This window comes from Paroedura picta, chromosome 15 (assembly GCF_049243985.1).
Source record: "Paroedura picta isolate Pp20150507F chromosome 15, Ppicta_v3.0, whole genome shotgun sequence".
NCBI classification, from domain to species: Eukaryota; Metazoa; Chordata; class Lepidosauria; order Squamata; family Gekkonidae; genus Paroedura; species Paroedura picta.
Window position 1 is genome coordinate 18,756,695 of NC_135383.1, and position 26,927 is coordinate 18,783,621.

Consider the following 26,927-nt stretch of genomic DNA (forward strand, 5'->3'; position numbering starts at 1 on the left):
TTGGAAAGTGTAAAAGACTTGACATCGCTGTGGTTCAGGGAAGGGTTGCTGAGACAAGGAATTCCGAGCCGACGACCTCCTCTTGTGAGACTGTAAGTCCGGCATATTGACTTTTACTTGGCCTGAGGGGTGCCAGCCTCCAGGCGGGACCTGGGGATCCTCCAGAATTACAGCTCTTCTCTACACTCCAGAGATCAGTTCCCCTGGAGAAAAGGGATGCTCTGGAGGGTGGATTCAGAAGGGCATGGCACCCTACTGAGATCACTGTCCTCTCCTGACTCCATCCCCAAATCTCCAGGAGTTTCCAAACCTGGATCTGGCAACCCCTTCCCCAGTGGCCAGGGGGAACCTGGAAACTCTACCTGCCATGCATGTCTCACAGGGTTCACCTTGACGGTGGATGAGAGGGAATAGGGACTCTTGAGTATTTGACCCAAAAGCAAGAAAATATTGGAGCAACTTCTGAGCAAAAGGAACTGTTGGAGTGTTTGTGGTGTCGGAAGGGAACAGCCGACCAAGGGACACGAAATGGAGGGTTTTAAAAAGGATGCATGCTATGGAGAAAGAGGAAGGAGAGAACTGTGGTATTAGAACCCAGGTCACCCAAACGAGTTGATAGTCGCTAGATTCAGGGCGGACAGAGAGCTGTTGTTGTTTTGTGTACCCTACTTTTTACTATCTGAAAGAGCTTCAAAGTGGCTTACAAATTGTAAGTTACAAATTGTAAGTTACAATCACTTTTCCTTTCCACTCCCTGCAACAAACATCCTGTGAGGGAGGTGGGGCTGAGCGAGCTCAGAGAGAACTGTGACTGGCCCATTTACAGAACAAAGAATGTATATATCAAAGCTGATATATCACAACTTATACATTTTAAATATATATTATTCCCCCCGAGTTCATATTCCTAATGTAACTCAATTAGTTTTTTACCTCCCATTTCATCATTCAATATATTCTAGAAGAAGAAGAAGAAGAAGAGTTGGTTCTTATATGCCGCTTTTCCCTACCCGAAGGAGGCTCAAAGCGGCTTACAGTCGCCTTCCCATTCCTCCCCCCACAACAGACACCCTGTGGGGTGGGGTCTAATATAGACCCCACCCTGTGGGGTGGGGTCTAATATTGGACTCGATTTTCTGTTAAATTCTGATAGTGATCTGTTTTGCATCATGTATTTCATTACTTTATTTGACCATTCTACAAGATCTGGTAGAGATTCTTTATTCCATCTTGATGCATATAAAATCCTGGCACCTGTTACCATGTATTTAACTAGTTCTTTATATATTTTAATACTCTTTGGTACCATATTTAATAACATACATTTGAGGACCTTCCTAATTTTGATTTTCAGTATTTTTTGTATTTTGTCATGAATCATAACCCAATATTTCCTTGCTTTCTGAAAAATCCACCACATATGATAAAATAATAATGTACTTTCTAGAGCCAGCTTTGAGACTTATTCAGGTAGTGAAAAGCATAAGGGGCAATTCCTCACACGGTGTGTGTTGTGGGGAGAAGAAGGGAAGACAATTGTAAGTTGTTCTGAGACTCCGCTGGGTACAAAGCAAGGTACAAAAAAACAGTTCTTTCCGCATGGGTTATCTGAGGCCAATCAAAGAGCTCCCTCAGCCCCACCTTCCTCACAAGGAACCTGTTGTGGGGAGAGGAAGGGAAAGGTAATTATAAGATGCTTTGTGACACGAGGCCTGCTGGTTGACTTTGTGCCAGTCCCAGTTCTCTTAGGACTCTCTCAGTCCCAGTTCTCTTAGGACTCTCTCTCCTACCTCACAGGGTCCCTGCTGTGTGGGGAAAGGGAAGGAAGGCAATTGTAAGTCGCTTTGAGACTCCTTCGGGTAATAAAAATTCAGATACAGAAAACCTGCTCTTCTCCAGTTCCAATCCTTCCCAGGGGGACCCTAGACATTAAAAAAAAAACAAAATGGATTGCTTTTAAATAGGGGCATAACTGAATTTCAGCCCATTCTAGCTCACTTGGAAAGGTCAGCGTCCCTTAATGGCTTCTGCCCACTCCGGATGACACTGCAGCGTTCCTTTCCCTTTAGCAATACGAACGAAATCTGATAGAAGTATCACGGTCCATTTGTGTGCATGTCAACGGCATAACAGAAACAAAACGGAGATGGGAAATATGATGAAGAAATTGATGGGATGAAACTGGTTTTCCTCGCTGGCCTCCCGATGCCCCTGTTATCGATCTGCCAGGCCGGCACATTCGGAGTCCTGCGTACTATTTGGGTTGTTGCACATCAGGAGGATATTGCAGTGCTGAAAAAGGTGCAGAAAATGGAACCCAAAGATAATTGAGTGGCTGAAGTCCTTTCTCTACCCCCTGTCAGAACCCTGTTTCTGCCATAATTGATGTTTGCAGTTCTGTGCCTAGCCCGCCCTTGTGACAATCAGAATGGCTGAAGCCTCTTCCTCCACATACCAACCCCGCCTCCTTCTTTCTTCCTCCCTTTACCATCCCCTGTTTCTCCCTAGTGCTCTGCTCTTATTAGACTGTTGTGTTTGTAACCCGCTGTTTGGTGAGGGTTCCCATGAGGGGGGGGGCACTGCCCAGGGAATTATATGCCCTGCTTTGTAACCTGCACCCCAGTTCTATGAACGTTTCCAGTGAGTGTGCTTGCTTAGCTAAATAAATGAAACTTTTCCAGAAAAAAGTTTGCTTTCTTGTGGCTTATGAAGAACCTCATCCCCCCCCCCCCAAAAAAAGGCTAAAGAATTTGGGACTTTTACAAAGTTTACAAAGTAGATCAAAGGGGCAGAGGAATTCCTAAAATTATGCATGGGGTGGAGAAGATTGAAAGATTTGCAATGAATCATAGAGTTGGAAGGGACCCCCCATGGTCATCTAGTCCAATCCCCTGCAGAATGCAGGAAATGGCCACAAGAGCCAAGCACCGACACAATCCCCTCTGCCCAGCCACGCACAATCTGCCTGAGTTCCCAGAATCAGCATTTCTGTCAGATAGGTTTCTAGCCTCTGCTTAAAAACTTCCAAAGAAGGAGAACCCACCACCTCCCGAGGAAGCCTGTTCCACTGAGGAACTGCTCCAACTGGCAGAAACTTCTGGATGTTTAGCCGAAAAGTCTTTTGAATTCATTTCATCCCATTCATTCTGGTCCAACCCTCTGGGGCTACAGAAAACAACTCTGCTTCATCCTGTATATGAAACCCCCTTAAGTACTTGAAGATGTGTTTATTTATTTATTTTTATTTAAATTGATTGATTATTTTTCCCATTTCCCCTAAAGCTAAAATGTGGTGGGAAACACAGTGGGGTTGAAGGTCTGCAGATTCAGGATCTGACAAACAGAAACTGTTTCTTTGTGCAAAGAGTAATTTGCTTGCGGAAAATTAAAGGGGGAAGAAAAGGACATATTGATATAGCTCTGTCTTGAGCCCAGGTGAATGGTGCAGCATAGACAGACCCTCTGACTTGCTCAGCATTTGAGCCACCTTGCTTTTCAGAGATGGACTCCTGGGAAAGAAGAGCCTCTACGGGATTGTAGCCACACCTGAGAACATTTTAGAAATGCTTGTATTGAGAAGAGGGCCATACCTGGTTAGGAGGCATGAAGGTTGGTGCCATGACAGACACTTGGAGGAGGAAGGCATCCATTAAATCTGGTTTGTTAAATTAGGGACCACCGCTCTTAACCACCCCAAACCACTACTGTAGTGTGGAATCTGAGAACTCTAGCAGGCCTCTGAGCACTCTTGCCCTCCATGAGCCCTGCAGTGTAGACTCTCCAGGTCATGGGCCCGAATTCTGTAGCAAGACCGTCATTTCTTCCTTCAGCCCAAGAATGCTAGTGCCATCACTGTCGAAGATTAAGGATCGGGGCCTCCAGGTGAGGCTGAGCCATTTATCCTTGTCCCCTGCCCCTGTTAACCGTTTTCTCCTACTTTCTCTCCAAATTCAGCCCGTTGGGGCATTTCTTACAGCCGCATTGCACATGAAGCAGCTGTAAGAGACGCTGTGTTCGGGGCGGTTTCATCAGCCAGTCAATGATCCTGTCTTGATATGAATCAGATGCAGATGAGCCACCCCAAAAATCTTGGCTTTCAGTAAATGTGACTCATTCAGCAGTTGGCACCAGGCGTCCGGTGGGGCTCATACAGGCACAGAGCCAGAATGATGTAGTGCAGGGGTAGTCAAACTGCGGCCCTCCAGATGTCCATGGACTACAATTGGGCTCTTCACAGCCCTGATAGTGCTGTTCTCACAGAGCAGTGATATCAAGGCTCTCTCAGCCCCACCTACTTCCCCGGGTACCTATTGTGGAGAGAGGAAGGGAAGGCAATTGTAAGCCACTTTTGCAACTTCTTTTAGTAAAGTAAAATGGAATATAAAAACCAACTCTTTTTTGCCTTCAGAATTCTCTGTCAGCTGCACATGCCTTGCAGGGGAGCTGGTCTGTTGTGGGGGAGAAGAAGAGCTGGTTTTTTTGTACCCCACATTTTACTACCTGAAGGAGTCTCAAAACAGCTTACAAGTACCTACCTTTCCTCTCCCCACAACAGACACCCTGTGAGGGAGGTGTGGCTGAGAGAATTCTGAGAGAACTGTAACTGGCCCAAGATAAGAATGCCTTCTTAAATGAACAGTGCAAACAAATAGAAGAAAACAATAGAATAGGGAGGACCAGAGATCTCTTCAAGAAAATTGGAGATATGAAGAGAACGTTTCATGCAAAGATGGGTATGATAAAGGACCAAAATGGTAGGGACCTCACAGAAGCAGAAGAGATTTTTAAAAGGTGGCGAAACTATACAGAAGAACTATACAAGAGCGAGCTTAACATCCCTGATAACCACGATGGGGCAGTCACTTTTTGAGTTTAGAAAAATGGCAGCTAATGGAGCACACGAGAAAGTCTTTCAGATAACCGAAGAAGAAGAGTTGGTTTTGGTACCCTGCTTTTAACTAACCGAAGGAGTCTCAACATGGCTTAAGTTGATGGGGAATAGATTTCTGACAGATGAAAGAACGTGCTACTTGACTCAATGAGGAACTAAATTCAGTGCCTGTGAATGTAGAGATGGGCTTCACTAGTGGCCCATCTGTGACTGCAAACCAGAATGAATGAAGGGAACATCCTCCATAAGAAACACCAGGCCTCTGAACCCCAGTGCTAGCAGGCAGCATGAGGGCAAGACCTTGGCCTCTTTGCCCAGTTTCTTGGCCCTGCAGGGCAACTGGTTGACTGGTGACCTAGATTGATCCCGGATCTGATACAGCAGGCTCTTCCTATGTTCTTATTACTATTCTCTAGGGCTGCCAGATCTGGGTTGAGAAACACCTCGATAATTTGGGAGTGGACCTGAGAGATGAAAGGTTTCGGAACAGGGAGGGATCTCATTATCTTATGATGCGATGAAGTCTGTGGTGTGTGTGTGTGGCGGTTCTCACTGAGACAGCATAAGCTGCCTGGAGCTTGCACTTATGGCTGGGGTCCTGAACCTTTGCTAGGAATCTGTTGGTCCCAGACTCTTAGCCAATAACAGAAAACACTCACGGATTAATCACAAGCAGACTTAAGGTCCAAGCACTGGATTAGGTCCAAGCACTTAATGTCCAAGCACTGGATTATATTCAGGACCAATCGCTTGTCTTGATGGGACAGTTCCAAATTGTTGTCGTTCAGTATTTCCGGTTCTGGGATAGTTGTTTGGCTGTTGGAGCTGAGTGTCCGGATCTTATTGAAGCCATGGATTTAATAGAGTCCACCCTCCAAATCAGCCATGTTCTCCAGGGGAACAGATCTCCTCAAACTGGAGATGAACCATCATTCCAGGGAATCTCCAGGTCTCACCAAGAGGCTGGCATCTCTACCATTGTCTCTTGGCATAGAAACTTTTATTTAGGAAAGTGAGCAGAGCTGAGTGGAGCTTCTGACCGGCCACTGAAGGTCTGATTGGCAGAGCAGATTAAAATCAAGTTGATTTGGCAGCAGGTGACCAGAAACCAGAAACATGACCAAAAGGGAAACATCTGTAGGTTTGATGAGGGCACACCATAGAGTTTCTAAAATATGATGCAGTTATAAAAATGCCAGTGTTTATTAATAAGGCTAAAGAAATTAAAAACATCCCAAGTTTTATACTTAGCCTCAGAGGTAATTTTATAATTCCATCATCTTTTAGAAACTCTGTGGTGCACCCTCATTCGGCCTACAGACATTTCCTTGTTTGTTAACCTTTTTGGGTTCCTGGACACTTGTTTGGGTTAAGATTTTTCTCCTTTTAGTGGTTGGCAGCAGGTGAACCCACACTGCTGGTTCTCTTCCCTCACTCCTCTTTCCTTGTATGTTTTAAAAATTACTCCTCACGTCCCCTGTATTTTGGCCAGCGTGGTGTATTGGTGTAGAGCAGCGGCTTCTAGCCTGGTGAGCTGAGATTGATCCCCCACTCCTCCACATGCAGCCAGCTGAGTGATCTTGGATTAGTCGCAGTCCTGATACAGCGGTTCTCACAGAGCTCTCTCAGCCTCCCCTACCTCACGGGGCGTCTGTTGTGGGAAGAGGAAGGGAAGGAGATTGTCAGCCGCTTTGAGATGCCGTCGAGCAGTGAAAAGTGGGATATAAAAACCAACTCTTCGTCTTGTTCTTCCTTTCTGTGTGTGTGTGGTGATCCAGTCCCTTCTCATGGCGGCCATTTTGTGGTTGCATCCCCCATGCTGTGTCAGAATTCCAAAGATGGCCACAGGGTCAGAAAGGCTGGAGGCAGCATAACAGAATCCCCTTTGCATGCTCTACCATTCCAGATTAGTGGGGAATTTCTTTGCTCACTGAATTTTTTGGTGGTGAAAAATGGATTTTAGAAGCCCTCCCGATCCTCTTGTGGCGCAGAGTGGTAAAGCAGCTGTCTGAAAGCTCTGCCCATGAGGCTGGGAGTTCAAACCCTGCAGCCGGCTCAAGGTTGATTTAGCCTTCCATCCTTCCAAGGTCGGTAAAATGAGTACCCAGTTTGCTGGGGGGTAAACGGTAATGACTGGGGAAGGCACTGGCAAACCACCCCATATTGAGTCTGCCATGAAAACGCTGGAGGGCGTCACCCCAAGGGTCAGACATGACCTGGTGCTTGCACAGGGGATACCTTTACCTTTTACCCGATCCTGGAGTGAGTATGTGCGTTGCTCTTTAGTTCATCCCTTCTGCAAGCATAAGCAGACCATTGTTTTGCATTTCTCAGGTGTTTCTTCCTCCTGGCTTATCGAGAGAGACAGATCAAGCATCCGGCCCCTCTCAAACAGCAGCCATGTCGGGGATCTTGGGGAAGATGAAGAAACTCGGCAGTTCGGACCTGGAGGAGTCGGAGACGACCGACGACCACACAGACGGGGAGGATTCTGCCAACGGCACCACCGACAACGGCGCTAAGATGACCAAGCAGAGCATCTTTGCAAGGCGGGCCCGTTTCGGCATCGGGGACTGTGAGGATGTGGCTCCCATGGACTCCTTCTACCAAATGGAGCGCCTGGAATGCAACCCCATCCTCAAGTTTAGCCTTTCCTTGGAAAGAGGGAGGTGCCACAGCCACGGCCACAAGTGAGTGTGTCCCACGGGCGAGGCTCTTAGAGCGATGACAGGACTTCACTGAGGATGGGTCAAGAGAAGGGTAAAACCGCCCCAGGCCGTATGGAAAGAGCGGTATAAAAATCTAGGAAAATAAATGTTAAAAATAGAATTTATTTGTTCTGATGATTGCCACTGATGGTCATAATGGCTGTATTTAGAGCTGGGTTTTATACCCTGCTTCTTACGATTCTATACCTCTAAAGCCCAAGTATAGCCATATTTGCTAGATGGCTGACCAGCTGGTTCGATTTATTTTAAAGTTAATATCAATGTCTTATGGTAAACTGGATTTTATTATGTATTGGGTTGGAAGCTGCCCTAAGCCAGCCTGTTGGGAGGGGAAGTGTATAAAACCCAAAATAAAATACAACGAAATAAATAAACAAAGGAGTCGTAAAGAGGCTTACAATTGCCTTGCCTCCCTCTGCCCATCTTGTGATGTAGTTGGGGCTGAGAGAGCTCTGAAAGAACTGGGACTGGCCCAAGGACATCCAGCATGCCTCATGTATCTCATAACAGCTTACAATTGCCTTCCATTCCTTTCCCGCAACAGACACCCTGTGAAGCAGATGAGGTTGAGTGAGCTCTGAGAGAGCTGGAACTAGCTCAAGGTCACCAAGCTGGCTGCATGTGGAGGAGTGGGGAATGGAACTCGCTTCTCCAGAGTAGAGAAGCAACTAGCAGTGGTCTGATGAGGACTGAGCAAATTCCAGGTTCATGGAATATTGACAGAGGCTGAGCGTCATTTCAAGAGGAGGGAGACAGCAAGAATTGGGCTTGCAAAGCTCCTGAAAGCTCATAAAATTGAGGGAGAGACATTTTGGTGGTTCCCCCCCTAAAAATTATTGCCCACTCCACTGATCCCTTGTGGGACCCTAGCTCATTCATTCATTCATTCATTCATTCATTCATTCATTCATTCATTCATTCATTCATTCATTCATTCATTCATTCATTCATTCATTCATTCAACCATCCATCCATCCATCCATCCATCCATCCATAATTAAATATGTGTTTCACTCTATCTCCACAGACTCAGGGCAAGTAAAATACATACATAGAATTCAAAATAAAAAAATTAAAATGTGAATTAATTGAAACTGGGTTTTAAAAAAAAAACCCTTAAAATAAAGAATTAATTACTAAAATTGCCTATAGATTCCTTGTCTCTTTCATGCAAGAGGAGGGGGAGGGAAATACAGAGTAACCCTTATTAGAAATTTTCATTTGGTGGAGTTTGGCCGAGAATCCTGCAGAGCCAGGGGTCCTTTCAGGCTTCAACCGAAGGACTGGCGGAACAGCTCCCTCTTGCAAGCCCTGCGGAACTGTCTAAGGTCCTGCAGGGGCCTGATCTCATTTGGTAGAGCATTCAGCCGGACTGGAGCCAGGACTTGTATATAAATAGTAGACAATTGTTTCATATAGTGCAGGCAACAGGTTTACTTATGCTGTCCACTGGTCATGCTCAAACAAAGTAGTTACCTAGTTAGGCATATGAACTTTTCCAGCTACCAGTGCTTGACTGCATTAAAACTGTATGCATGTATGGGAATTTTGCTTGCATTTTGTGGGATACTCACTAATAGCAAACATCATGATTTGCACATTGACCACAAAGATCACCGAAAGGACCCAGCAATTAGTCCCCAGCATTCTCTACAGATTGGTGTAGTGGTTAGGAGTGCAGACTTCTAATCTGGTGAGCCGGGTTTGATTCCCCACAGATTTTATTTAATAAGAGCCTGTGATGGTCTCTATCTGGAGAGCTGGGTTTGATTCTCCACTCCTCCACGTGAAGCCTGCTGGGTGACCTTGGGCCAGTCTCTCCGGACCCACCTACCTTACAAGTGCTTTTTGTGGGGAGAGGAAGGAAAGGAGATTTTAAGCTGCTTTGAGACTTCTTAAGGTAGAAAAAAGCTGTGGGGAGGGACCGTCTCTTCTTTTTCAGACCCAAAAACTGGTGGCAAGGTCATCATTGTACGGCGAATGAAGGAGGCAGTCCAATTCTCCACTCTTTGCATTCCAATAACCCAGAACCCCTTTCCCCAAAGCAGACTCCTGACCATGGATTCTTTTGATGGACATGCCAGGAAATCTGTCAAGCTCTACGACAGAAGGAGACTCTTTGATGCAGTGGCCAACGCAGATCTGAGCGAGCTGGACGGCCTTCTGCCGTATCTTCTTAAAACATCAAAGCAACTCACAGATGACGACTTCAAAGGTATTGGCATTCAAATCTCCGTTCCCTCTAGGGCAGGGGTAGTCAAGCTGCGGCCCTCCAGATGTCCACGGACTACAATTCCCAGGAGCCCCCTGCCAGCATTCGCTGGCAGGGGGCTCCTGGGAATTGTAGTCCATGGACATCTGGAGGGCCGCAGTTTGACTACCCCTGCTCTAGGGATTTGGAAGGGGCGTGTCATGGTGGGAGGCGGGGAGGTGCTCTTGAAGAGCAATGAGTCATCTTGGAAGCGGGCCACAATTGTAGTGGATAGGACTTGCTACATTTCGGACAAAGGTATGTCCCATCTTCTCTCCTGGACAGAACGCAGGGGAAACACACTCTGTTCTGGGTCACAGCAGAAACTGGGCTTTCGCAGCGCTGATTGGTTGGCCGTTGAATCAGTTAATCAGTTCTCAGACCAGAACTGTGCCCACTGTGCTAATTGGCCAGCTTGTGTGTCAAATGCAATACTGCCCGCCCCCTTCCCAGAGTAGGTTTTTTTTTTAGAAGTTTGATCTAATAATCAAGTACTTAACCATGACACCACGCTGCATCCCCAGGGGAAAAATCTGTCAGGGAATGTGTGCATTCTGCTTTTGTCTGTTTGTTTTTCCTGATGTAAGTAAGCATTTGCCTAATTAATTTAGTTGCTCTTTGATGCTGGTGTTCCAATATGTTTGCTTTGTTTCAGGCTGTTACTTTTGCCATTAATACACCAAAGGCATAAAAGTCATATTAGGAATTGCAAATATTTACAAGAGGGGAAAAAATTGGCACAAGGAAGAATGCAGCAAAAGTTTCACAGGGTTGTCTGGCAATAGAATGAATCAAAATTCTGAGCTGTAACAGTAGGGATGAAGAATTCAACAGTAACTCTAAAGGTTTCAATAAAGAAAAAGATGCCTTTTTTATAGTTCATTTTTAGTGCCCAAAGTGGCTTACAACTCTCCCCACAACAGACATCCTGGGAGGTAGGTGGGGCTGAGAGAGCTCTGACAGATGCTCTGTGAGAACAACTCTAACAAGACTGTAACTAGCCCAAGGTCACCCAGCCGGTTGCACGGGGAGAAGGGGGGGAGGGAATCAAATCAAGCTCTCCTGATTAGAGGCTACCACTCCTAACTTACTACACCAGCCCTTTGCCATCCTGTGCACAGGAGAAATTGGCGGAGAGGAGGAGCCATAGCTCAGTGGCAGAGCATTTGCTCAGCATGCACAAGGTCCCCGGTTCAATCCCCGGCATCTCCAGTTAAAGGATCTAGCAGGAGATGCTGGGCAAGACCTCTGCCAAAGACCCTGGAGAGCTGCTTCCAGTTGGAGTAGATGCTATTGACTTTGACAGGCCAAGTAGAAGGCAGTTTCATGCGTGTAATAAAGAGGGGATGTCCCAAGACTGTGCTAGGGCCCAAACTGCAAATACTCTGTCCACCAGGTAGGATTATGAACTCTAGATTGAGAAATACATGGACATTCAGGGGGGGCTTCTGGAGGGTGGGAATCTGGGGAGGGAGTTCGCACAATGTCTATGGTATACCATTTTCTCCACGGAAACCGATCTCTGTATTCTGCAGATCAGTTCTGATTCGGGGAGCCAGCTCTAGGCCCGACCCAGAGGTTCAAAATAGAACCATCGATTCCTCAGGAAGAATCCACAAGCTGCGTAATAAAGTTCCTTTCAAAATCCAACTTTTTCCCTTTGTTTATTTAATGTGAAAATTAATAGGAGTCACCAAAACAAGCTCCCAGGTACAATACCCATTTTCAAAAGGAAACTTTCCTCAGTGGTGGGGACTTCCTCAATTATGGTGGCATTTCCAGGGGTAGTCAAACTGCGGCCCTCCAGATGTCCATGGACTACAATTCCCATGAGCCCCTGCCAGCGAATGCTGGCAGGGGCTCATGGGAATTGTAGTCCATGGACATCTGGAGGGCCGCAGTTTTACTACTCCTGAACCTATTCCACAGATTGGCTTATAGCTCTCCATCTATTGGGGTTATTTCAAACAGAGAGCTGTAGGCCAATGCAGTATTTTTAGATCACGTTAAAATACATCTGGCCCCATCCAGAGGTTGGCATCCTCACTGCCAAGGCACCTCCATGCCGCCTTCTCATTGCCACCTTCCTGTCTTGTATCGGCAGAGCCAGAAACTGGGAAAACATGCCTGTTGAAAGCCATGTTGAACCTGCACCGAGGTCAGAACGAGACCATTCCTGTGTTACTGGAGATTGCAGAGAAAACGGATAACCTGAAAGAGTTTGTGAATTCGGAGTACAAAGACAGCTACTACAAAGGTAAGGAGCAGTGGACTGGAAGGGATGCTGAGAAGCATTCCAGTCAGGAAGCTCGCGAGGTTGTTAGTACGGGACATGCGCTGACTACGGAAGGCCCCCAGTTCAGTTCCTACCATTTCCATCTAAATGGATTGTTTTTTCCGCCATATGGGGTGGGGCTATGTACTATTTTGTGTGGTCATGCTTCCTGTGTGTCCTCTAATGTAGGGGTAGTCAACCTGTGGTCCTCCAGATGTCCATGGACTGCAATTCCCATGAGCCCCTGACAGCAAATGCTGGCAGGGGCTTATGGGAATTGTAGTCCATGGACATCTGGAGGACCTCAGGTTGACTACCCCTGCTCTAATGGATGCCTTTCTAGGTCAGACTGCCCTCCACATCGCTATCGAGAGACGAAACATCTACCTGGTGAAACTGCTGGTCAAGAACGGGGCTGATGTCCATGCGAGAGCCCATGGGGAGTTCTTCAAGAAGATCAAAGGGAGGCCAGGATTTTATTTTGGTAGGACTCCCTGCACAAGTAGGGACAAGCAAAGCTGCTGGTCTCCATTTCTTTTAGAATTGCTACACTGTCATTGTCAACATGTTGATTTTGCCCATTTTTGTTGCTGCCGCTGTCCTAGATGGGGTTGGTCATGGAGATCCTGTGGAATAAAAACTGATTTCCATTTCCATCAGCTCTCTTGGAGGAAATGTCTGTTCTAGAGTGTGAACTCTATGGCATCATATGCCACTGAGATCCTTGCCTCCACAAACCCCTTTCTCCTCGGGCTCGACCCCACAAACCTTCAGGAATTGCTTGCCTTGGCGTTTCCAACTGTAACCGTACAGCTTGTCTTGTAATGCCATTTATGTGCAACAGATACACAAATGACAAAAAACAAACAAACCAGGAAACATTTCCCACAAGGAAAACAGGGCCTAGTCTGCACACAATAGACAATGCACTTTCAATGCACTTTAGAAGTAGATTTTCCTGTTCTGGACCGTTTATGCACTGAGAACTTCAGTGCCCCAGCTCTCATGCAGGAGCACAAATTGGAGGCGGATGAGGTGCCCCAGGCCAAGTATTCCCCCATGTGGGTGCAGGAAGAGGTGGGGCAGCCTGCAGCCTGGCATGAAACCTCCAGTGCATAAACGGTCTTGCACTGGAAAATCCAGCTGCCAAAGCACCTTGAAAGTGCATTATCTATTGTGTGCAGACTAGGCCCAGGAAACGGCGCAAAAATAAAACCCCAAGCCCAGTTAGCCCAAGTGAAAAGCAAGATAAAATGGCGCTTTTAATGTCAAAAACAATGCGATTGAGATAGTTTCAGTTGCCTTAATTGCGTAGGTGGGAGTGAGCAGTGGGGATCCCCAATTGGGAATCCGGAATGTGTCCCTGTGTAACAGTCCATCTTGTATGCCATTAGGTGAGCTTCCTCTCTCCTTGGCAGCCTGCACCAACCAACTCAACATAGTCAAATACCTTCTGGAGAATCCTTACCATCCAGCCAATATAGCCGCGCAGGATTCCATGGGTAATACCGTCTTGCATGCTCTGGTGGAGGTTGCTGATGACACGGAAGACAACACCAAGTTTGTCACCAAGATGTACAATGACATCCTCATCCTGGGAGCCAAGATGAACCCAACCCTCAAGTTGGAGGAGATCACCAATCGACGAGGACTGGCTCCATTGACCCTTGCAGCAAAGACTGGGAAGATACGGGTAAGCCATTTCGTGCCTTCATTGGGGAGGGAGGTATAAGTGAAATAAATAAATAAGCAAGAACTCTCACAAAATCTGTAGCCGTTTAGATGTGAATGGAGGCTAAGGGACACATTTGGGAAGCAAAATGCTGAAATAGTGGCTTAAAAAAACCTCCCCAAACTCTCCAGGGTTGTCCAATCCAGAACTGGCAACCCTAATTCCAGATCTTTTATGAATGAATTACAGTTGCCGGAAGACCCTTGTTCTGGTTACACCATATTATTTCCTATAAGGATCTACCAAAAGTACCCACTCACTAGGCATGCTACTGAATTTTACAACCCGAATTTTACAACCCTGCTTGTATCAACGGCTCGGTTTTACTTTCCCTGAAGAATGTTGTTTGGGTATTCATTGTGAGTCTTCCCTGTTAGATCCATACACTTTTAAAGTTAGTTTTTAGTCAACTATTTAGTGTAAAAATGACCCACCAGAGAGAAAGACATTGGGAACAGCAGCAACGAAAATTGCTGAAATGAGAAGAAGAAGAACAAGAAGAACAAGAAGAGTTGGTTCTTATATGCTGCTTTTCCCTACCCAAAGGAGTCTCAAAGCGGCTTACATTCTCCTTCCCTTTCCTCTCCCCACAACAGACACCCTGTGAGGTGGGTGAGGCTGAGAGAGCCCTGATATTCCTGCTCAGTCAGAACAGTTTTATCAGTGCCATGGCGAGCCCAAGGTCACCCAGCTGGCTGCATGTGGGGGAGCGCAGAATCGCACTCCTAACCACTACACCAAACTGGCTCTCGACAGCAACCTGAGAAAGAGGGAAGGACCCCAAAGGGCCAATTGAGGCATCCGGCTTCATCTTTTTCTTTGATTTGCTGGGATTAAGCTTCACTAACCCCCGCCCCCTTGTCCTGCATATATTTCGCCTTTGATTAGATCTTCGCCTACATTCTCCGACGAGAGATCAAAGAGCCCGAATGCCGGCACCTGTCACGGAAGTTCACGGAATGGGCATATGGGCCAGTCCACTCCTCTCTCTATGATCTGTCCGGCATTGATACCGGCGAGAAGAATTCAGTGTTGGAGATCATTGCTTACAGCTGCGAGACCCCGGTGGGTGTGAGGACTTTCCTCGCTTGCAGCTGAGTGACCAACTCCAGATTTAGACATTCCTGGAGATTAGCGGGTCAAGCCTGGGAAGGATTGGGAGGGTCCTCAGCAGAAACGTGGTCTGCAAACTCCAACAAGCTAGTGGTCCCTGGCCCCAAGGATATACATCTGGCCTCAACTAGGGCCAGGTCATTCTCTGTCCCGGCCCCTACCTGGAGGAATAAGCTCCCCGGGGAGATTCAGGCCTTGTCAGAGCTGTCCCTGTTCTGCAGGGCCTGCAAGATGGAGTTCTTCCACCAGGCCTTTGGTTGGGACCCATGGTCCTATAACATCTCATGGGCCTTCAAGAGAACCATATATAAAATTGTTAAATATTTATTGGGTTGCATTGTTAAATATTTAGCGGGTTGTATGAATATATGGTCATTTCAAACCCTCCCGTCTCAAAAGAGAGCAGCACTATCAGGACTGTGATGAGCCCAAGGTCACCTTGTATGTGTGGGAGTGGGGGATCAAACCTGGCTCACCAGATTAGAAGCTGCTGCTTTTAACCGCTGCGTTGGTGGCGGGCACAGGCTGCATAGCATTGATCCGTTGTTTCTGTCGTGCTACAACGCCTCTGCAACAAAGGGTGGAAAGATTTGGCCTGGGGGCTGTTGATTGCCGATTCCCTGGCCAAGGAAGACCTATGGCTAGGGGTGAAAGCGGCTAGGAGTCATGCCGGCCTGCGTTTCCTCACTCCCCTCTTTCAGAACCGCCATGAGATGCTGCTGGTGGAACCGCTGAATCGGCTCCTGCAGGACAAGTGGGACCGCTTCGTGAAGCACCTTTTCTACTTCAACTTCTTCATCTACGCCACCCACGTCATCATCCTCACGGTCGCTGCTTACTACAGACCGACGAGAAAAGATGAGAAGGTAGTGGTCTTTATTCTCGTAGTGACAAGAGTTGCCAGATCCTTGCTGGTCACCAAGGGGCGGTGGGCGTCTGGGGAACCGGTGATGCTGCTTTCAACAGAAGTGACAAATTCCTAGAGCAGGGGTGGCCCAACTGGGGCTCTCCAGTTGCCCATAGACTACAATGACCATGAGCCCCTGCCAGCATCTGAAGAGCCATCATTCAGCCAGCCCTGTCCTAAAGTATTGTTCAATGCAGTGATGACACACTGGGGTTTCTTGGCAACATAGCGGCCTCTATCCTAGGGATGCCCGTCTCCAAGTGGGACCTGGGGACTCTTCCCCAGTATTATAGCTCCTGACTACAGAGATCAGTTCCCCAGGAGAAAATGGAATCTTTGAAGGGTGGATTCTGTGCCATTGTACCCCACTGAAGTCCCTGTCTTCTCAAGGCTCCATCCCATAATCCCCAGGGGTTTCCCAACCTGGATCTGGCAACTTTATCCCCCCCTACCCTCCCATCCCCTGCCAGTAGCCAGGGAGAACTTGGCAACCCTACTCCCCCCCCCCCATTTGTCACCCCCATGCTTCATTGAGCACTGGCAGTAAACAGGATCCCCTACTCCCACCGGCATCTGGCAGCCCTAGATTGCCGGCTCCCCACATCCCTCTTCCCCATCCCTGAAGTTTCGGCTGCCTGAAAAGCTTCCTTGGCCTTGGAACTCACCCCCTTGAAGCCCCAACAGCCTGTCTTTGTAGGTGGGGCTTCTGTGCCCTTTGAGGGGCCACAACGCAGCAGGCCCAAGCGCCTTCCATCCACCCACGTTTGCATCTTGGAGATGCTTCACCTGTTGAATCTCTGCCTGTTAATCTATTAAATACACAGGCACACTGCCCAGAAGCTGTCCTGCTTTCTAGCCTTTGGCTTTGCCAGCCAGTTTGAGCATTCCAGGAATCTGTTGCCTCCGCTCAGTATGGAATCTCCTCAGGGCAGAGATCGGCTCGTTTGGCCTTTTTTAGCGGATCCCTGTTGCTTATGCTGCCCCTTGTGGCCTTTGAGGGTACTACGTAAATGCACGTAACGATTACGCTAACCGTTAAAGGCACTGGGCTTCCGGGCCCTGCTCTGGATTCCAGTTCTGTGACTTCTCCGTTGTGTCCTTTGCAGCCCCCCTTCTCCTTCAATCACACGACTGGCGAATATCTCCGAAGCACGGGAGAGATCCTGAGCATTCTAGGAGGCGCCTATTTCTTTTTCCGAGGGGTAAGAGAGAACCACTGCTTGATTTCGCTTCTGCTCTCTGTGGGTCTAACCTTCCTCCTGACGTCAGACTCTCCGTCTTCCCCTGTTCTTTGCAGATCAAGTATTTCCAGCAGAGGCGCCCCTCCCTGAAGGCCCTCGTCACGGACAGCCACAGTGAAGTCCTCTTGTAAGTGTCCTTTGCTTTTTCAGGAAAGTCCGAACTCGGAAGTGTTCCTTGAGGCCAAGTCTATATAACAGGTCTAGAAATGGTGTCCAAAATGTGAGTCCAACGGCACCTTTAAGACCAAGTTTTGTTCAAGTGTGGGCTTTCGTGTGCTCAGACAAACGGGGAGATGCATGCATGTCCACGAAAGCTCAGGCCTTTAACAAAACTTGGTTGGTCTGAAAGGTGCCAGGTGGGTGGGGCTGGAGATGTCCTAGAATAGCAACTGATCTTCAGGTGACCAGGATATGTTCCACTGGAGAACAATGGCTGCTTTGGAGGGTAGATTCTGTGGCATTGCATCCTCTATAGTAGACTTTCTCAACTTTTTTACCCTTGAAAAACCCCTGAAACATTCTTCAGGCTTCAAGGAGCCCCAGAAGAGGCACATTATGCAGAATATGGTTGGGAAGCAGAGCTGTGGACATGCCCACCTAGGGCCCTTCCCCTTCCTACCCCCTCGGCATTGGCCATTTTGGGGGTGGCTGGGTCAACATGATCGTATATGGTCTTATCACCTGAAAAAATGTTTAACAAATTTAAAATATATATAAAACATTAATTAACTCCCACCTTTACTTTGTTTTTCCTCATTGTCTATCTTGCTGAATTCAGATTGATTTGAACTTGGGTCTTCCTCCTTCCTATCCCCCAAATTGAAACAGAAAGTGTTCTGTACTTGATTGGGGAAGCTCAGAGTGGAGAGGAGAGTGGTGGTCCCGAAGCTGCTTATTTATGTTTCTTTTCCTGAACGAGTGAGGGGAGCCAGCATTAAAGGAGAATGTTTTATTTCTTGATTTTTGACTCTGAGCCAGAGCAAGCTGGGGGAGGAGCCAAGTGCAACATGAGGCTGCTTGTTTATCTCTTTTTCTGAACAAGGGGAGGAGGCAGCAGCAGCTTCACAAAGAACAAGGCAAATCTCTGCTGAGAGAAGTGTGGGCTTCTGGAGCACAGTCACTTTAAAACAGAACCCAAAATGAGGGCAAAAATAAGTATTGGGAGGGAAGTCTTGCAACCAGGAACCAGGAAGTCTTTGAACTGATGCTCTGGCCAATCAGGGAAGACTGCTTTGCTACGTCAGTGTTGGAGGCACAGGGCAGAAAGTTAATCCAGCAAAACACAGAGAGCTACACTTATACTGGGGGCTTTCAAAGACAGTTTTTCAAATATAGCGACTTATATCCACTCCTGGATATTGCAGGGGAAAGATAGGGTCACCGCAGATCAATCATGGATGTTGCAGAGGGAAAATTTAAAGCGCCCAAAATCAAACTGGAAACTGAATACAGTGCAGAGGGGAGGGGCTTATTCAGACTGGGAGAGGATAAGAAACAAAGTGCAGACTCGACCCAGGACCCCGTTAGCAAGCTGAGAAAGAAAGAAAGAAAGAAAGAAAGAAAGAAAGAAAGAAAGAAAGAAAGAAAGAAAGAAAGAAAGAAAGAAAGAAAGAAAGAAAGAAAGAAAGAAAAACAGAAAGAAAAACAGAAAGAAAAACAGAAAGAAAAACAGACAGACCACGGTGGAAAACCCCACCACTCACCAGTTCTTGCTGCTGAAGGGCTGTCCTCCTTGCTTCCCTTTTAGCTTCACCCACTCGGTTCTCCTCCTGGGCGCAGCGTTGCTGTATTTCCTGGGCCAAGAGCTCTATGTGGCTTTTGTGGTCTTTGCCCTGGCGATGGGCTGGACCAACCTGCTTTACTACACCCGTGGCTTCCAGCAGATGGGCATCTACTCAGTCATGCTTGAGAAGGTCAGTCTGGGCTGGAACAAAACTCAGCACAGGCCCTGGCTGGTCACACAGCAACTTTCCAGTCGCTTGGTCTAGCTCAGGGGTAGTCAAACTGCGGCCCTCCAGATGTCCATGGACTACAATTCCCAGGAGCCCCTGCCAGCATTTGCTGGCAGGGGCTCCTGGGAATTGTAGTCCATGGACATCTGGAGGGCCGCAGTTTGACTACCCCTGGTCTAGCTGCTCTTTCTACTCCTGTTTCCATCGGCTGGCCCTGACTTTCTAAGTTCTTGGGCAGAGAAGGATCTCGCCACCAAGCCAGCCTACATGAGACCCTTGGGGATTTAGGCAATGCTAGGCTATTGGACAGAAATGCTGATTTTATGAACATGGGCAGATTGTGGGTGGGCGGGCAGGAAGGGATGTGCCAGTGTTTGTCTCTTGTGGCCCTTCCTTGCATGCCAAGGGAACTCCTGACTGCCACTGTAGGATGGTAGGTGAATTCCCTCCTGGCCAGGCTGGATCCTGGAGATTTTTGGTGGGGGGAATCACTTGGGCATGAAATTGGGGTCCCTGTGGGCAGGCAGGTAATTGTGCAGGGGGTTGGACTAGATTACCCTAGAGGTCCCTGCCAACTCTATGATTCTATGCTTCTGTAGAGCAGCCTTTTTCAATTTTCTGACTGTGGAGGAGCCCCTGAAATATTTTTCTGGCTTCGAAGAGACCCGGATCTGGGGCGGAAGTGAGGTCAGCTGGTCACGCCTCCCTGCCATGGCCAAGGAGGACTGAGAAGGGGAGAGAAAGGAGGTGGTTTGAGGCAGGAGAAGGCATCCAGGCTACATACCCGTTCCTAGGGGTGGTAACCACCCCTTTGTCCCAGCGGTCCCTAATGGTTTCTCTCCTCTGCAGATGATGATGAGAGATCTCCTCCGCTTCATTGCAGTCTACCTTCTATTCCACCTGGGGTTTTCAACAGGTAATGGAGTGGCTGCACGGATGGGGAGGGAGGCACACCCTAAGGCAGGGGTGGCCAAAGTGTGACTCTCCAGATGTCCATGGACTACCATTCCGCATTCTCTCAGAGCTCTCTCAGCCCACCTGCCTCACAGGATGTCCGTTGTGAGAGGAAGGGAAGGTGAATATAAGCTGCTTTGAGACGCACAAGGCGTGCTGGGTGACCTTGGTTCAGTCACAGCTCTCTAAAGAGCCCCAACTGCCTCATAAGGTGCCTGTTGTGGGGAGATGAAGGAAAACATGTTTGTAGGCTGTTCTGGGAGACATGAGGCCTGCTGGGTGAACTTGGGCCAACACAGCCCTCTCAGAGCTCTTTCAGCCTCACCTACCTCACAAGGTATCTATTGTGGGGAGAGAAAGTGTGGGCAATGATGAGCTTCTTTGCAATTCCTTCAGATAGTTGAGGTATAAAAACAACTTCTTCCACCTCTTCTTCTTCCTCTTCCTCCTCTTCCTCTTCTTCTTCTGCTGTTCCTCCTCCTCCTCCTCCTCCTCCTCCTCCTCCTCCTCTTGCTCCTTCTTCTTCTTCTCCTTCTTCGCCTTCTTCTTCCCTGCAATGTTCTTCTGTTCTGTCCCAGCTGTGGTGACCCTCATTGAGGATGGCGAAGAAGGCCAGGAGTCGAACCAGAGCCACTGCGTCTACCCATGCCAGGCCAAGCGGCCCCGCACCTCCGCCGCGTACAACAGCCTGTACTACACCTGCTTGGAGCTCTTCAAGTTCACCATCGGGATGGGCGACTTGGAGTTCACGGAGAACTACCGCTTCAAGCCCGTGTTTGTCCTCCTGCTGATGATCTACGTCGTCCTCACCTACATCCTCCTCCTCAACATGCTGATCGCCCTGATGGGAGAAACCGTCAACAAGATCGCCCAGGAAAGCAAAAGCATCTGGAAGCTCCAGGTTGAACGGGTGTTCCAACGGGGCTCTGGGGAATCCCGGACTCCCCCGGCCTTTCTGAGCCTCCTCAATATGATGAGGACAAAGCCGAGGGTTGTGTAGCACTCAGAGCAGTGGCGGGTGAAAGGCTGCCTAGGAGGGGCCGCATCCAGCCCATGGGAGCCTAAGGGTTGCTAGTAGGGTTGGGTGCTTCAGCCACTTTGGTATCACGGAAGCCCAAGGCAGCTAGCACCGTGGTATAGACGGGAGGGGCTGGAAGAGATTTTACCACTGACCATGACCCCTACCCTTCCTCAGCAGAGCTCAGGGCTAAACCAGCCCTCCTGTCCCATTATGGTTTCCACCTCTGGGTTCGGCAGTCGCTGGAGATCTGGGGAAGTCCCTGGGGAAGCATGTTTTGAGGCAAGGGAGGGGCCTTTCCAGTCCACATTTTGACTGGTCCCCCACCAGTTGCTTGCAGGTTGGATAAGAGCCCCGGGTGGGTTGGTTTCAGCCCCCCGGCAGTATGATTGCCATGTCTGCTCTAAGTAAATACTTGCCCTGACTGGGGCCCATTTTGTACCTAAGGGTTAATGCACCGTCAATGCACCTTAGAAGTAGATTTTCCTGTTCTGCACAGGAAAATCCAGCTGCAAAAGCACATTGAAAGTGCATTATCCTCCATGTGCAGAATGAATCCAGGCCTGGCTATATACATGCTTGCTTGTTTCTGTCTGGCCACCAGCCCAGGGACAAAGTCTCTGTGAAAAAGGGGTTTTCTTACATGGACTCTCCAGAGCACCTGTGACTTGGTAGCAATAAATAAGCCAACCGACGCCTGCAGCTCCCACATTCTCCTTTGCCCCTTTCCTCTTTTCTGTGTGCACAGCGAGCCATCACCATCCTGAACATTGAAAACAGCTACTGGAACTGCATTGTCAACCCCTTCCGGTCCGGGAAGCGCGTTTTGGTGGGGATTACCCCGGATGGCAAGGACGATTACAGGTGGTGCTTCAGGTAAGGCGTTCCGTCTCGGTCGCTGGGGTGGAGAGGATGCGGGGGAACAGAAAATCCTTCTCCTCCAGGTTACTGGGAGATTTGAGTATATAGAGCAGAGTTGACCCAGTTATAAAAATGTGACACTGAGTTAAAGGTAAAGGTATCCCCGGTGCAAGCACCGGGTCATGTCTGACCCTTGGGGTGACGCCCTCTAGCATTTTCTTGGCAGACTCAATACGGGGTGGTTTGCCAGTGCCTTCCCCAGTCATTACCCTTTACCCCCCAGTAAGCAAGCTGGGTACTCATTTTACCGACCTCGGAAGGATGGAAGGCTGAGTCAACCTTGAGCCAGCTGGAGGGATCGAACTCCCATCCTCATGGGCAGAACTTCAGACTGCATGTGCGCTGCCTTACCACTCTGCGCCACAAGAGGCTCTACGTGGCTTTTGTGGTTAGGTTTGGGTAATACCTGGAGACTTTGGGGGTGGAGCCAGGAGAGTGAGAGATTTGGGGTGGGGAGTGACCTCAGTAGAGTACAATGTGATGTTGCCCACCCACCAAAGCAGCCATTTTCTCCAGGGATCTCCTTACCCTAGAGATGAGCTATAATTCCAGGAGATCCCCAGGTCCCACTTGGGGACTGGCATCCCTATCCTGAGCATAGTAAATAAATCTCCCAAGAAGTATATGGCAAAAAAAAAAAGTAAACTTACATGTGCATAAGTTGATCCAGTTTACATTCAGGTTGCAGCCAAAAGAAGAGAAAGTAGCCTCATTGAGAGAGTCCTTTCCCTGTCACAAATGGCCAGTTTGTCCAGCATTGTGTGTGGGGGAGTTGTCTCTACAGCAGGGGTAGTCAACCTGTGGTCCTCCAGATGTTCATGGACTACAATTCCCATGAGCCCCTGCCACCGTTTGCTGGCAGGGGCTCATGGGAATTGTAGTCCATGGACATCTGGAGGACCACAGGTTGACTACCCCTGCTCTACAGGACAGACCTGCATCTCCGGGGAAGGCCATGTGCATGAAAGGAGAGAACAAAGGGGAAGGGCAGAGGGCAGCCTCCTGATTAAGACGAAAAGAGACATCCCATCCGAGGAGAGAACACCTGTATGCCTCTACCCCAGCCTTCCTCAACTTTTTTTTCCATTGTGAAACCCCTGAAACAATATTCAGTCTTCAAGAAACCCCAGAAGTGGCATGATCCATGCAGAATATGGGTGGGGAGCAGAGCTGTGGACACATCCACCGATCATTGGCCATTTGGGGTGGGGGGATGTTGACATGACTATATATGGTCATATCATCAATAAATGTTTAAATATGTGTGTGTGTATGTGTGTGTGAATGTGTATATGTGTATATGTATATATATCCCATGGGTTTATTGACAGCCATTCAAGATACCCTTTCCGGGCTGTCAAGAAACCCTGGTTGAGAAAGCCTGGGTTAGAGGTAATGTTGCCACCCCCATGGCCAAGCATGATCTTTCTGTCCATCACAGAAGCCCTTGCCAAGTGACGGAATCTGGGGAGAGGTCTTTCCACCCTGCCCTACTTCCTCCTGAACCAGACTCAAGCTCCAAGTCCGCTCTTCCCAAACCAGCTTGGAGAGCCCTGGGGGGTGGGGATCGACCCATCTTTGGTGACCCAGCCTGTTCCTTGTTGTGAAACTCCACCTCTCCCTCCTCCTCATCCCCACCCTATGTTGGTTGCACAAGAATGAGAACGACTGTGGAGGAAAGTCTTTTCTGCATGGAGAGAGGGCCAGCTTATTTCTGAGTGCTGGGTGGGACTTCCCTGTAAGGGCAACCAGCAGGGATTTGGCATCTTGAACTTTCTCCTTCCCAGGGTGGATGAAGTGAATTGGTCCACCTGGAACACCAACCTGGGCATCAACGAAGACCCCGGTGGATACAGCGAGGAGCTGAAGCGAAACCTCAGCTTTACTTTCAAGTATGGCAGAGGTGAGGAAGCAGGAAACATTCAAGGGGCTGGTTCTCATCAGTTGCTGCTGACCTGGCTATTTGTACACCACGAAAAGAAAGGGACGGTTCAAAATTATTGTGACAGAAAACAGAACCTATCCCGGGCTATATTAAACAATTCCACAATAAATACAAATAAACGTTTCTTATCTCTTCTTGTAAATTTATGTGTATAAGCACAACCAGAACGGCCTCTAGATTAAACCGTTTTCAATTTTGTTTTCCTCAGTGGTTGTCCTTCTTTAAATTATATTATATATATGTGGCCTTTGGCTCTTAGGTTTGGGGAGGTCTGTTCAAAAGACTCATCCCCTGACCTGGCTATTTGGACACTGACCTGGCTATTTGGACACCTGGGCCAAGGGGCAGGGCTTGGTGATGCAGGGGGCGGGGCTTGATGACACAGGGGCGGGGCCCCCGATCCCCTTAGCTACCCCAGAGAGCCCACCGCCCACACCCCAGCCCACCTTATCTCCCAATGTCCCGTTATGACTAAGGCCTATTCCACAATTAGAAAATGCACTTCCAACATACTTTAGAAGTAGATTGTCCTGTTCTGCACAGCAAAAGCACATGGAAAGTGTGCAGAATGGGCCTTAGATTGTCGCCTTCCAGGTAGTACAACTGATCTTCAAACAACAGAGATTTCACATCAGTCTCCCATCCAAATACTCACCTGGGCCAGCCCTGCTTCACCTCTGTGATCTGATAAGATCAGGCTGGCTTGGATACTCACCTGCAAAAAGAGTTACTCCACCTGCAAGAAGACCCAGCTGTGCTCCTTACAGACACAGCTCTCTGTGCTCACGCAGCCTGCATTGCCATGCCACAAAAGGCTGTGTTGAATCAGCTATTGTTTACATCACAAATATCCCTCTAATTCCCCCCCCCCTCCTTAGGAAAATGTGAGAGGGGCAGGGTGATGGTGGAATGAGCTTTTCTTGGATGCTTTAGGATGCTTAGGGCTAATCCTGCGTTGAGCAGCGGGTTGGACTAGATGGCCTGTATGGCCCCTTCCAACTCTATGATTCTATGATTCTATGAGCTCCAGGAAGAGCTACAGGCCCTGCAGGAGCTGTCGGTGTTCCGCAGGGCCTGCAAGACGGGTCAATGGTTGAGGCCGACACGTGGAAGAACATCTGGACATCCCAGGAGCGGATTAAAAGCCCCTCCTTCCCCCTGAGGTTTTTAGGACGTTTTTTGCCACCGATTGGAGGATTTTAAAGGGATGGTTGAGTTGTGTTTTACAATGTTATGAGTTTCATGGGGTTTTATGCATTGGGGTTTTTATCATTGTTAGCCACCACGAGCCCTTTGTGGGAGTGGCGGGATAGAAATGCCATGATAAAATAAAATAAAAATAATAAAATGAATCTGGAAAAAACGGAGAACCCTTTTGAAAGCCAGTTTTAATCTAAGTTTCAGGGAAAAACTGGAAGACTTTGGTGCCGATCCTGAGGGACGGGAAGCGAGAGGGCTCGCTGAAGCCCATTTCCGAAGACGATCTGGATACGGAAGTCCAAAGAGCCCGGAAGAAATCGCTCCCAAAGTTTGTATCATTTTCCCCCTCTCCATTTAGGTTTAAAACTAGGATCCCTGAAGATGTGCTGACAGGAGGATGAGTGGAGACAAAAATAGACGTTTGGTTTTCTAGAAGGGTGAAAATTCTGCCTTCTCCATGGCCTTCTTGTGTCCCAAGCCTCAGAGGAGGGTAGGGCTGCCAATTAGGACTTGGCAATTTCCCCCTCACTTCAGGGTTTTAAGAAACCGGGGTCATTTCTATGTCACCCAGAAGTGATATAGGAACATTGGAGGGTCACACTCTCGTTTTGGGGCAAAACTCTATGATGAGAAGCTAATTCTACCATAGAGTTCTGCCCAAAAACCAGAGCGTCCCCGCCAACATCAATTCTGGGTGAGGTAGAAATGAATTTTTTTCAGACTTCTTCCCTCCCCGCTCCCCGTAAGTCCTCCTCCATCCCCTGCCGGTTGGTCTGCCGAACCTGGCCGCCCTAGAGAAGGCTTTTTCAGAAGGAGGGCTTTTTGGTGTTGGCTCCTTCTGTTTCCCCACAGAGGTTCGTTCAAGGCTTTGAAAGCTACCAGAGGCCTCCAGACAGATTCCCTCCCCCAGACTTATGGTGGGGATGGGGATTCTGATGTGCCCGGTCCAAAAATGCTTTATAGGTCATGAAGCAGATCTGACCCTATACACTAGCTGCATCCGTGAACAGTGCCCCTTCCTTTTTCTTCCCCAGTGCAATAGAGAGCTGCAAGCTGTCTCCATAGTCTAGAGCAGGGGTAGTCAAACTGCGGCCTTCCAGATGTCCATGGACTACAAATCCCAGGAGCCCCTGCCAGCATTCGCTGGCAGGGGCTCCTGGGAATTGTAGTCCATGGACATCTGGAGGGCCACAGTTTGACTTCCCCCGGTCTAGAGACCCACAGAGGTTCAGGACACCTTCCCAAAGTGCCCTGAAGAACACTGGCCTTCAGGCTCAATGGTCACCAGGTTGCTAGTGTATCCCACAACCCCCCATTTGGGTTTGCTTACGCCCTCCTCCCCAGCAAATGTGGGTACAGGGGTCATTGTTCCCCAGGTTATCTCCCAGCCAGGGAATGGATAGCTCAGCTGTAGAGAGAAAGACATCGAAAGTGCCAGCCAAAACCTTTACCTGTTTCTGATCTTTTCAGTACTATCTGGAGATAAAGCGTTGATCTAAAGGTGTGCTTTTGTCTTCTTTGCAGCCCAGTCTTATGACAGCCGGATCTCTGGCCTGCATGACCCCCACCACCACCCCATTTTAGGCCTTCAGGGGCTCGACGGGGACTCTACAGAATTCTGGAAACTGTCAGATGTTCCGGAAAAATGTGCTGTCATTAAGAGCTACGCCGCTCCTTCAGACCCCTCCCCACCCCACCCCAGCGATCAGTGGAGCATCCTGGCCCCATTTGCCTCCATGTTAGTCTTTAGTTTTTTCCAGCTCACAGGCAAGGGGGACGAGCTCTTCGATGGCGTCCT

General features: G+C 48.5%; 1 protein-coding gene across 1 annotated transcript; it reads left to right on the top strand.

Moving 5' to 3' along the window:
- Positions 1 to 26,927, top strand: TRPV1 (transient receptor potential cation channel subfamily V member 1). Its single transcript, XM_077312698.1, has 17 exons — positions 1 to 92; positions 7,226 to 7,581; positions 9,669 to 9,835; positions 11,976 to 12,128; positions 12,490 to 12,630; positions 13,541 to 13,839; positions 14,767 to 14,943; positions 15,693 to 15,857; positions 17,005 to 17,100; positions 17,196 to 17,266; positions 18,887 to 19,052; positions 19,941 to 20,007; positions 20,624 to 20,946; positions 21,812 to 21,939; positions 23,772 to 23,887; positions 25,328 to 25,457; positions 26,654 to 26,927. Exons 2-17 carry the CDS (start codon positions 7,292 to 7,294, stop codon positions 26,664 to 26,666), a joined length of 2,502 nt encoding a protein of 833 aa, XP_077168813.1. The 5' UTR covers positions 1 to 92; positions 7,226 to 7,291; the 3' UTR covers positions 26,667 to 26,927.

What these genes read in the sequence shown, in the direction of transcription:
- TRPV1 (XM_077312698.1), top strand. Translation starts at nt 7,292, where the DNA reads ATGTCGGGGATCTTGGGGAAGATGAAGAAACTCGGCAGTTCGGACCTG. An exon ending in CACAGATGACGACTTCAAAG is followed by an intron (nt 9,836 to 11,975) that starts GTATTGGCATTC and finishes TTGTATCGGCAG; the next exon opens with AGCCAGAAACTGGGAAAACA. An exon ending in AAAGCATCTGGAAGCTCCAG is followed by an intron (nt 20,947 to 21,811) that starts GTTGAACGGGTG and finishes CTGTGTGCACAG; the next exon opens with CGAGCCATCACCATCCTGAA.